Consider the following 13,078-nt stretch of genomic DNA (forward strand, 5'->3'; position numbering starts at 1 on the left):
GTGGAACTGAACTTCAACAACCTTATTCAAAGTATTAAAACATTTGTGGGGATTCCCCATATTAAATGCTGTTTGACACTTTTATACAAGAGATGTGGTAATTCAGGTCATAAGTGGGCATACAGTGGGTCGCCAACTTGAAGTGACTGTGGCCAGATCACATAATGCACAGATGACTGCAGGTGCCTTATAGTCCTGGCGTGGACACCACAGACCTCAAGCGTAGAACACCCACCCAAAGATAAACAGATGATTTTAAGATCGACAGATCCAGGCAGTTCTAATTTTAAATCCACTATGAAAACATGTCCAGCTGTGGACATCTTGCAGCTAAAAAAATAAAAAAGTTCCTGGTTTATGTTTGCTTTAAAGAGTATCAAGTAGTTTGTTTATAGCTATTACGCTTGGAAAATAAATAAAAAATCTATTGTTATATATATATTTAGTATAATTTTAAAATATACTTAAGGTTATATTACGTCAAATGTGGGTAGTATTAATTTTTAAAAGTTCTTTTAGCTTTCTGTTCCGCGGCATCGCTTGCCTCCACAAAGGTTCGCTTGAGTTTGTTCTGCCGACTGTCTTTGTACTTCTTGGACACCTTCTCCGCGAGATTTGCTATCCTCTTCATTGTTTGTGGTGGGTATCTGTAAATTTTGGACATACTTATGACTTATATATGGTGTTCTCTCATCTTGTGTCTCATTAGCAAGTTCACAGTTGTTCAATAAGCCATAGGATATGGCAGGATTTCTCTATAAAATAGATACAGGAATCAGGAGGTACATAGATAAATGAACCGATATAACAAGTAGAGATGTTTCAAGGTATTCATGCAAGGTGGTTATGTATCACTGCAGCCTTAGTGAAATAATTACTTTTTAAGTATGTAAAGAAACTAGTTTCTTTAATAATGCTATTTTCTATTGCGCCGCGCTTATTTAATGTCGGTGAAGCAGCGTGGTTGTTTAACTTTGACACTTCATAGATGGCGCTGTTAACAACGGAGTTATGATGGCGTGTATCGCGGTCGCCGGTCGGTAAAGCAGTTGGTATTTGAGATGTTTAAATGATAATTTAAAATGTTGCAGAATAAACTTTTTAAACGAATCGACGATTTAAATAATAAACTTTAAATGTCGTTTTCTCTGTTTTCAGAACAACAAATTAGTATTTATTTAGATAGAAATTTTCGTAAAAATATATATATTTTTATTTGATATATTTAAAAATATCACATATCTAAATACTTGTAAATTATATAGCATTTTATTTATTATATTAGGCAGAAAAGTAGGCTACCCCTTTTCTTACAGCTAGTTTAAATATATAAATCAATGTAGATAAAAAATTTTCGTGGATGAGTAACTATGTACTATAGAATAAAAGAATATTGCCAATAAAGCAGGTACACATAAAGGAAGGTAGAAGTAAAATAAAATAGACACCAGTTTTATTATTGACCCTGAACTTGATTATCTCATATATCCACATAGGGTCAATCTTTTTAACTCATAGACACTTGCTACAAGGCATATGCTTCCCTCAAAGATATCTTATAGGGAGATATACCATAATTAACAATGTTTGCCAAGCAGATTAGTGATAGACAATGAAATTGCTGATCATCCTCTGGAAGCTTATTTGTGAGCAGTGTAATTAACACAAATTGTGGATTACTTGAGATTCTATCCCAGGAATTGAACCCGCGAACTATGATCACAAGTCTCTGTGCTTTCAGCTAAGCTACCACTGTTCAATCTGACACGTCTTATTGTGATCAATTTTACAAAATCCTTAACATGGTAATAAAGCAATTTATTCCCTAGCACTATCATAAAAATAAAAATTAAATAATCCTTCACACTATAATAGGAATTTTTACAAGTTTAATTAACTTAAATTTATTACTAGTTGATTTAAAGATATTGCACAGGTATGTATTGTAATACCATATACAGTTGTCAACAAAAGTGTTACTTGTTATAATGAGCTTATCTTTATTTATAGTGCTGACTTTAATTTTTTGATTGTCATATATATGTATATATATATGTCTATATAACAAAGATATTTCTAATGTTAACCTTATGTACATCTAAGTTAGTGATTGCAGAAAAATAATAATTCATGTTTTTATTTATTACATGTAACAGGGGAACCGGAAATAGATATTGTTTCTGTCGACATATTTCTCAGAAAAACCTATTGCCTTTTACCGCTCCGGCATTGATTTGTATACTATATGGCAAAAGGTTGTTGATGACAAAGGTGAATATATTGTTGATAAAAAATAAAAACTTATTAAAAATGTAGTTGTGTGAATTTAACTTAAGTAAGCAACATTACTTTCAGGTTCCCCTAATATATATGTTATATACATATGTATGTTTTGTATATGTTAACTGCTCATTATTTATACTTCTACTGTTTCCATACTATGGTTGTCTGAGAGATTGCCTCGTGTGATAAGACCGCCCATTATACTATTTTGTTCATTATAAAACTATTTAACCCTTAAATGCATAATGATGTAAAACTGTAGCATACCACTTGAAACATAAAATAAGTACTACACTTAAAAGTAAATGCATAATGTTGTATATCTGTAACATAAGGTTTTTTTTTTTAAAAATAAGTATAAAAATATTATATACATATTTTTTTTGTTTTTCCCTGCATTTCAGTGTACTTATCTGCAAGGTAAATATTTTTTTAAGTCTAAATAAAAGTCATACATTTAAGGGTTAAATGTATCCTAGCGTGTACAATAAAGAATATTAAATGAATATAATATCTGTGTCATAAATAGAATATTTAATAGTTCGTAGTGGTCGTAGAACGTACCGGCATCCCAAGAACTCGATGTTGGTGAACAATTGCGCCAATGTGATCAACTCGTCTTCCTCAAAACTATCTTTATGTTCCAATAGAAAATGTCGTCTCAACTCCCAATGTTCATCAGACTCGTGTTCCGTTCGCAAAGAGTCGACGTCAATAGACGGTTTCATATTGAAATGTTTTTATTTATTATGTTACAGGTAATTTCGAAGTAATTAATGTGTTTATTTACTAAACTTGCAAACAATGCGATCCGTGTGGATTACTTTGACAAGTGACATTGACATTTAACATGAATGAAGTTTAGTGTTGTATCAAATGAGACAAATTAAGTGTCGATTTAAAAAAAAGGTTAAATATATAACAGATTTAATTATATAAATAATTAAAAATGTATTAATTTTTATATATAGCATTTTTTGAGGCCTCTCGTACCCCTAATTTGTTGGGATCAGGGTCTTTGTTTACAAATAAGTTTTTCAAATTTTTATCTTTATTCTTAACTCACTTTCATTCTTCTCAATTACTTTTGTTCGTACCTATATATAGCATTTTAATTTACTATCTGCTTGTTTATTTTTTCTACTGTAACTGAAAATACAGCGGATTGCAAAGTTAAAATTGCATTAAACAGGCCATATAGACGCTCAAAACAGATGTGTTTTTGTTCAACCATAAAGTGAACAGTCGTACTTGTTGAAGTCATTAAAAGGCGCTAGATGCAAGCTTCTAATCTGTTCTAATCTATGAAGATGCTTCTAGAAAGCAGAACTTCCTAAGCTTTAAAAATAGAAAAAAAAAACTGAACTTCTTTATTGTAAATATATTCTAAAATATCTTGGCAAAACCTGTGCTTAATCAATTACATGAATTTTCTTATTGGTAGATTTACCTATTGTCTATTCTATTGTCTCGTATGATGTTGGTGCTGTTAGTCTTGCGGCTCTTACAGCTTGGGAGGGGTCCGTGAACTTAAAAACTACAAGGTTTGAGTGTCGGAACTCGCATCAGTGCTCGGTGGACAGACGTCGAAGACGGAGGGAAGTGGCCACGGGTCAGAGGCAGCGAGGCAACCCAACCAGCCCTCGAGGACACAAATCCAGCGCGACCTTGCTGGCCGGCAGAATCTACGACTAACTCGCATGTCTGGTCAGTGTTGCTGAGGTGTACTAAGTGAGGAGTTAGGTGATGACGGCAGCGTGGACCACTCGGCAATCTAAGGGAGGATACTGATCCTGGTAAATTTACCGCGTCGTTTAGTATTTGTATGTCCAATAAATATAAAATATAGCACATATAAAAAATGGCGGCGATAAATATAGCACATCGACCTTTGGATAGAGACAATCGGCTAATTTCGGCTTCGTAGAACGTTATCTTTGTCGCACGAAATACAACGACTGGTAAAACGTCACATATATAGTGTGGGACAGAGATAGTGCTTAGCTTAAATTAGCCGATTGTCTCTTTCCAAAGGTCGATGTGCAATATTTATCGCCGGGTACTGTACAGATTATATGATGGCAAAAGGAATTACCTTAGATATTTCTTTTTTACCTTAGAACTATAATTGGTAACAATCTTAGATATAAATATTATAAATATCACTAATATTTTTTGGTGCTAGCAACATTATTTTATATTGATTTTTAACTAGTAACACAACACGTCTAGCAGATGTTCTTGCTCTGGACGTGAATGACCTTCTGACAGTGACGGCAAGAGGTCATTGCCTTCGTGTCACTCTAAGTGTATAATTGCCATGCCAAGACTTCACAACAATCTACTAATATCTTACAGTTTGAATATTAAATTATCAAAAAGAATATTCAAAAAAGTCTATCGGAGTTTTACTAAGTTGTTTTTCAATTATTACTTATATAAGTGAGACCGGAAAGTAATATCGCTTTCTTAAGTTAAATTCACACGACAAAATTTTTAACAATTTTCATTTATAATCAACAATATATTCACCTTCGTTATCAACAACCTTTTGCCATCTAGTATACAAAATCAATGCCGGAGCGGTAACAAATCAATCGGTTTTTCTGTTAAACATGCCAACAGAGACGACATTACTTTCCGGTCACCCTAATATTTAACTATTGTCTAATTGTTTATTAATAACAGTGAAAGTTGAACTTATCTGCCTAAGTAGACAACATAGATGTAATTAGCTTTAAATTCTGGCGTTGAAATCAGGGAGGAGACAATACCCTCCCTGATTAGGCGGAAAAGAAACCATGAAAGAATTCCTCATTTATTGCAAAAGAATTATACAATATGCAATAGAAAAAAATAAAAGTTAGGCATCAACAAACAAAAAATAAAAAAGATATGTAAAAAAAAATAATAATATTAAACTGTGATAAAGATAAAGATAAAAATGTGATACAACAAAACTAGATATTAAGAAAATGTAAAATGAAAAGAGGATGAAAGAATGGTAAAACAGAGCAAAAGGGAACGAAAGCAGATTTGTGGTATAAAAGAACAGAATGAAAGATTATGTGAAGAATGAAAATAAAATAATTAAGTAAATAAATTAAATGCTAATAAAGTCCCTATCCTACCACAAATAGGGGTACGAGAAGCCCCCCAATAGCGGGGGTCACAAAAAAAAATTAGCTTTAAGTATATTAAACAAACTTTTACTACTACAAAAATACTTTTATGTTAAATTATTATGGTGCCAATTCGAATCCGGACGACATCAGTTGTGTTTGCTGCCATTGTTACGGTTGCGTAAATTGTAAAAACTGACTATAATATTTCTTGCCATTAAACTGAAACTAGTCGTGAAACGTGCGTGAACGGTGTCTCCCTATCGTCCACTAATCTCTGGCGTGATCCGAGTCCACCGACCACATCACTATTGGCTTCCTAATTCAAATCGGCGTCTGAATTTAAATTCAAATGTCTAAGAATTATTTGACATAAAAGTATTTTCGTCGGAATGACCAGCATTAAGGAAATGAACGCTGCAACTTAAAATATTCTTTTTTTTTAAATACAGGGAAATGGTATTTGAAATTATATTAATTCGGCTGTAATATTTTATATATAACATATGTTATTTAATATTTTTATGTTTTATTATAGCTTTGGATTCAATTATAGATTTATTTTTAATAATAGGAGAAACTAAACTTTCAAAGTTAATTATTAATATTTCAGTAAAAAGAACGTGGGTCAAAAGTAATTTAGTTTTATTTTTTATGTACAGATCTATTATTATTATTCTTTTATTTAATACTAATATGAAGTAAATAAAATATTAATTTAATTTTAATGAATTAAAAATTAGTTCTTACCATTTTTGACGAAAGTAGCATAATGGCAACATATTGGTAGGAAATTATTATACTGCAATATTGAAAAGCCATCGTCTGGCTTCAGATACAGGCGAATCCTTGGAATCATTTGTCTACCGCTTGCATTCAAACTTTCCAAGGTTATGCAGTAACGATTTGTCAAACTATGTGTAAAGTGTGGAATTTTCAAATTATATTTTCGAAATGTTTTACGAAGGTAGATATTAAGTAATATTAGTCTAAATAATTTTAATTATACCCATATCATTAATAATAGTTCCAAATCAGGTGAGTGATGTTATCCATCTTTGTTTCCTTTGTTTGAGCAACAACAGAATTTGTTGTGATTATTCTTTTTTGTCTGCAGATAGTTTCGAAAGTTGTGGAAAAAACGAGAAAATAAAAACTGTGATAGTCCGTAGAGTATTATCAATAATTTAAATCACAATGGCGTTCTCTATACGCAGAATGTTTTCAAATATGAATTACTTTAAAAAAACTGAAGACACATTGTCTTCTGATACAAGTAAGAACAATACGCGCGAATTCGTAACCGAAAAATCAATGCCTTACGAATCTGCGGAACCCGATTCGACTTCTCGTCAGTGTACAAGTCTAAATATACCCGAATCTGTTAAGAAATTTGCTCTAAACAAGGCCTCATTGTCAGATACTGATCTCCTTAATTTAAATGCTGATAGTCCAATAAGACACCGGCGTAAGAGATGCAAAAAGCTAACCTTGGATATCAAAAAAGCAAGCAAATCAATGAGCGCAAGACTCAACTGCGCCTCCGAAGATGAAGCATGTAGTTCAAATGCCGAAAATACTCCAAAACATATCTTATTAGAGTGTGTCAGTTCTGATGTTTTCCGGAAAGGTTTTAATATGGGCAAAACCTTTGATATTTATGACGGTACAACTGATGATCAAATGTCATCACAATTTGATGATGAAAATCTTGATGTAGAATCATTATCTGATAATTCATACAGCGATCTTTCTATTAATCCTAAAAAGAAATCAATTAAAATGTGCCGTAAAGTTGAGCAGTTGCCTAGAGAGTCCTCCAGTGAAAGTTTGTATGTACCGTCGGCAACACCTGATTCCTTTGAAGAAATGGAAATAGATAAGAATGAAGAAGAAAAAGTAAAGTTGCTACAGAACTATCAGTCAAAATTAGGAAAGATTGAGAGTTTCCTTAAAGATATGCTGAATGAATTTCAATTCCACATTGAGGTCTCAAAAATATTCAACAATAGGGCTGCTTCAAAAAACATGAGAGAAGATGATATCCCTACTGATAGTATAAACCGTAAACCCAGTCCAACTGACTCTTGGAGTATTATAATGGAAAAAGAAGATGATAAGACAAAGACAACAGTGAAAAAGCAATTGGAATCAATTAAACAATCGATAGAAGATTTCATTACCATATATCTACAGAACTACGAAAGAGAGACAAGAAATAAAAAGTGCAGAAGATATTCAACAAAGAAAAAGCATACTAAGTCCGAGTTACATAAGAGGAAATTTCACAGTACCAAACGAGTGCACATGAGTAATAAAAAGAAAATCAAATATTTCGACTTTCCCGATTTGAGAGAGGCGATGATAAATCTGTTTTATCCGGATCATGAGACATCGCTGTCAATTACAAGTGATTCAGATGATTCCGTTACTTCCAAATGTGCATGCCAATGCCATCAAGAAACTCTATCTAACACTGATTCTGGACTAATCAGTAAAACTAACGACAGGTCATTATCAAACCACTCTATTACATCATCAATCGGTAATTTCAGCTTGGATAGCTCAACATTAACAGCTTACTCCGAGTCCTTGGACCAGATCATCAGCTACAACAGCTTCCAAGATACAAGCTTGTACAATACATTCCTACAAAAATCGGCAATGGAGAGAATAACCTTCTATGTTCAAGTACACAGTATACAAATTAAGTGTGAAACATCGGAACAAGATTTTGAGTCTAAAAACATTATAACATTCTATTGTCCAACATGTAAGAATACAGATTCAGATGAGAACAGTCTTATTCGACACATATTGAGTCAATATCACTGCGAGAAGATACATTTTCAATATAAGACGGCATATATAAAGAAGTGTGTGTCAGAAGGTAGAGAGATCCAACCAAGCACAGTTCTAAACTCTATGAGAATGTATAGAGATGACAATAAAATAGTCTGCTTTGGTGATGCAATGTATGCCTGTTCACTGTGCTTCGAGAATTTGATTGTTGGTGAATCTGTGCTGATGGATCACTGTGCTAGTAAAGATCATGTGGAAAGACGGGAGAGACTTGGTGAGGTTGTGTAGTAACTGCATGATAGCATGATTTCAAAGGATTCCCCTATTTATAAGCTTGCTTAACATATCATACATTTTATAAAATCTCATTGTAATTTTAACTTTTTTTTACCATTTACATTTGTTTTAATTTTAGTAATAATTATGACAATATTTTTATATATATATATACTCTGTGATTTTTTCCACCTGATCTTTCCGAGGTATTTCAAGTCTGAACTTTTTTTTCCACTAGCTCTTATATATATTTATACCAAATATGAAAACAAATTCTCATTAAATATGTCAATAACGCTATATGAACTGTGATTTAACATATTAGGTAATTTTAGGATAATTAGAAATAAAAATGCCAAAATGAGTCGCCACAAGCCGTGTCAAAATTCATATGATTATAGGCATGCTATAGTTCAATATAAAATAATAAATCAATGCTCAATATATGTAACATAGTATATTTTTTATAAATTTAATGTCTCAAGTAACATAGGTACTCACACTGATATATTATTAAAATATCTAACATACCAGTGTTTCTAAGAGAAATACTAAACAATTTCTAAGTTTTTGATTTTGAAAATTATTAAAAAGAACTGAATTTTTCTATACAATATCTTTAACTAAGTTGTTATAGGTAACATCTGTACCATACAGACAGGAATAATATAGTGCTCTCTTTCAAATACACTTTAAGCAAGTGAAATAGATAGATTCTGGGCGTCAATTGTAAAGATGTGTCTGCACGTGACTACTTTTTTTAAAACTTAGGCAATGCCTAATGTTCCGTAGTTAATATTTATCTGTGCCAAAATGTTTAATTTAAATTTTACCACTATTTAGCCTTTTATAGTTATTCTTTATTGTATTTAGTTCTTTTCAAATGGTAACCAGATGTAATTTTTTTTTCTAAATTTGAAATTTATTTCTCAAAAGATAATTGGTGATCATAAATCATCGAAACACTTTTCAACTGTTCTTTGATATGTTAGGCGGTGAATTAACAATAATTAAATTCGTTTTCCTCATCAGATATGTTCTGATATTTTGCAGCTAATGTTATTTAAAATATTTTAGACAATTACATGGACTTTAAATCGTAAATTATTGAAAGATTATGTGTAGTATGCTACCACTGGCTCCGAATGATAGAACTCATTGGTTGCTCTTTTTAAATGAAATGTGATCTTTTTACATTTAAAATCACATCGCGTAACAATATAGAACAGATTGAAATTGTCTAGTCAAAATAGTCAAAATATCATCAAAAAGAAACACTGGTATGGAAAAATAATGTTTTATTATAATGTTTATCATATACAGTTCTATAAGCGGCGTATACACGATTTATAAATAGAATTCAATCGCTTTTCGTAATAAAAGAAAAGTGATTACTGCATATTTATTATTGTAGATTTATACATCAAATTAGGTGCTCCTAGCTTACATCAATACTTATGATCTTTGTCGGATTCTCTCCATTGTTCTGGAATGTTGTAGATTAAATTAACTACATTTTACTGCACTTCGTTGTTAAAACAAATAATATTGTGGAAGAGAATGTTCTCCGGACAGATATGAGATTGTCAACCCTTTTTAAGTCAATAAAACGGACAAATGATTGAAGTAGGCGTACGATTGTTTTCGTAAAGAAATATAAAAGTATTTTAACACGTTACCTTTTTAAAACATTGCGCAGTATTAAGTCATTCTTAGTCTTATCATGTTTCTTGCTATTTTTGGCACTACAACATATACAACTTTTCAATTATGGATAAATAAAAATCAAAGGTTTAATAAGAATAAACAACACGATAAAAAAGAAATACTGAATATTATCTGATACTAAAACTCTGTCCGGGAAATATTGTCTCCTTTTAGTTAGTATGTGACAGCGTTATTATCAGCCATTTTGAAAATGCGCGGGAAAATTTTAGAATCGGCTGTCAAAGATATTTTACAATAAAAAACTGAAATAATTATGAATAAAAAAACAAAGGAGTATTTAATGCTTATTTGAACACAACGCAGTGCATAAAATATCAAAACAGGGTGTTATACAAATGAATTAACTATACACTTATACTCTTTTAGCTAAGCTTTTTACACGTGATAGAATTTAAGTTACGTTAGTTCACGATTAATTTAGTCGCATTATGTGTGTGAGTAGATGTAGGAAAACTTATGACATTACTCGAATTATATTTGTATTAATGTAGCATTAGTTATCTGTTTGCACTTGTATGAATCTTTTTTTGACTAATTTTTATTAAAACGTTGTATGATATGTTTACATTAAGTGTGATTAACCTTACATTACTTACATAATTTCACACAGGATAAAAATTAAAAAAAATATTATTTGTTTATATCACTTGAAACTAAAGAGCTTTAATAAAAAAAAAACTGTATACGCATTTGTGAGATATATGTCAGATCACATATTTGTCTAACAAATATAAACCTTAAATTGGACCTATGTTCTTAATTCTAGCCTATATGTACTCGTCTTTATACTATTGTAACAACACTAATTTTATTGATTTAATTTATTTTCCATTAATAACTCGTGATTTTAACAAATGCCTTACATAATCTGTTATATATAAAATATAGATTAAGCGGGAATTGAAACTTGATCTCAAATTAGTAAACTATATATGAAATCACCTACGCACAAAGACTGATTTATATGCCACGTTTGCAAAAAAAATTGTTGAAATTTTCTGAAATGGTTATCGTCTAAGATTCAAAATCTGGTCATACTTATATATATGTAATAAATAATGCTGTATGTGTTTTGTGTGGAATTACTCGATTTAAAGGATTGCGTATATAGTTCTATAGCATATTTATGTATATTACTAAAATGGTTATAATGTATTTTTTCACATTTATACTAAGCCTAACCGCCTAACGCCTAGATATAATCAAGTAGCCTTTAGAATTAGTGTTGTGTTTAGCCTTTTTTAAATAAACTTTTTACTAAGAAATTTAAAAAATGGGTATGTCATGTGAAACGTCAAAATTCCCGCGATTAAGAGTGGTAACAGGACATTTTATTTTGGAATAAATTGTTCAGTATATGAAAATTGACGTTTGATTTTTTTTTACACCTTCGCAGTGCAAGACAAAAATCTTTACCTACTAATGCATGTAAATGGTAAAATAATGCTAACTATAGAGGTTACGTCAATTTTCATTAACTGAATAAATAACATATTTATACATCCAGCGAATTGTCCGGTAATCCTAAAAATAAAATATTTTAGCATAATTTTTTAATAACTATAGGCATAAAAAAGTTTTTTTTTGTACAGTATATAAAAAGTATTTTATATCTGTAAACAATTTGGTAACATTTTCTTTAATTCATTGATATCTTTATAGTAGAACTAAATATATATTATGACAGAATTTAGTTCCATTATAGATGTATTCTTGTTCTGTGTAATGAAAGCGTAAGTTTTTCGTATAAATTTTTGTTTTTGACTGGAGATGGTTAAAAACGATTATTACTCATTTTTCAATGTAGCAAAAGTTTGGGAAACTTAGTATTTCATAAAATAATCTTTGGATATTTATAAAGACGTAAATGCATAATTATTTATATCTTCTTAAATATTCAAAGGAAATTTTGAAAAAAGTTGACCAGATACATTATAACCTCAGCAGAAAGTTCAATAACATAGAAAATCTGGTAAAAAACATGTTACACGATTATTCGCGTGGGACATAACGGTTTTTTACTTAATTTTTTAAATTCTTTCTGAACAATTAAAGTGATTTATTTTTGTATAAATAATTGGTTTTAAATAAATAAAACAATGACACAAAATGTTAAAATTTTAATTTTTCACTTTCTAAGTAATTAATTTGTTTGTTACAAAAATGAATGTTGCAAGGTTATTTTTAAAAACAATTGAAACTATCGACATGGTTTTTATAATTTTAATTAATTTTTATCATATCAATCGATAAATATTTGAAATGAATCGATAGTTTTAAATATTGTCTTGCGGAGCACATCCTTAGTTTTTGTATACAATATTCACTGATGGTTTTTTTCTTTTTAAAGACTGAATTTTAGGTAAATCATATTCTAAAATCATTTAATTTATAATTTTCAGCAAACAGTCATTTATTATGCAATTTATTTTATGAATAGAAATTAAATTTATAAACATTTTACATTACTAAAGTGATTCAATATGTTACTGTTGAAACTTGAGCAAAATAACTGGCTGTTTTTTTAATAAAATTAACCACATGTCAAGAATTTAAAAACTGTTCACCGATGTTGTTAAAAATCAAATATTTCTGGTATTTTGAATAAATGAGTGCGAGTTGGATTGAGTTTTTAATTATACCTGTTACAGTTTTTTTTTAATAGATCTGGAGTTGAACTTTCTAGACATTTTTTTCGTCAAATTAGATATAGTCAAAATGTACCCCTGACAAGAAAAGTGTAATTTATATGTCATTTTTATATCTTTAACTCATTTAGCTCAGTGCGGCACAGAGAGAGAATAAAGCAGCTAATACTAAACATATATCCTTTATATCTTCGGCTCTTTTAGCTCAGACTTAGAATT

At 30.4% G+C, this 13,078-nt stretch overlaps 2 protein-coding genes across 2 annotated transcripts; one reads left to right on the forward strand and one right to left on the reverse strand.

The window, feature by feature from the left end:
* Nucleotides 1-433: 433 nt before the first annotated feature.
* Nucleotides 434-3,120, reverse strand: LOC137927442 (partner of xrn-2 protein 1-like). Its single transcript, XM_068771253.1, has 2 exons — nt 2,848-3,120; nt 434-647 (listed from the first exon to the last, which is right to left on the reverse strand). The coding sequence occupies exons 1-2, from the start codon at nt 3,009-3,011 to the stop codon at nt 497-499; spliced, it is 315 nt and encodes a 104-aa protein (XP_068627354.1). The 5' UTR covers nt 3,012-3,120; the 3' UTR covers nt 434-496.
* Nucleotides 3,121-6,529: 3,409 nt separating this feature from the next.
* LOC137927408 (uncharacterized) lies at nt 6,530-8,621 on the forward strand. Its single transcript, XM_068771207.1, has one exon. The coding sequence runs from the start codon at nt 6,603-6,605 to the stop codon at nt 8,493-8,495; it is 1,893 nt and encodes a 630-aa protein (XP_068627308.1). The 5' UTR covers nt 6,530-6,602; the 3' UTR covers nt 8,496-8,621.
* The last annotated feature ends 4,457 nt before the right edge of the window (nt 8,622-13,078 follow it).

This window comes from Battus philenor, unplaced genomic scaffold (genome assembly GCF_028537555.1).
Source record: "Battus philenor isolate CCGP_79_NKW_IND1 unplaced genomic scaffold, ilBatPhil1.0.hap1 SCAF_30, whole genome shotgun sequence".
NCBI classification, from domain to species: Eukaryota; Metazoa; Arthropoda; class Insecta; order Lepidoptera; family Papilionidae; genus Battus; species Battus philenor.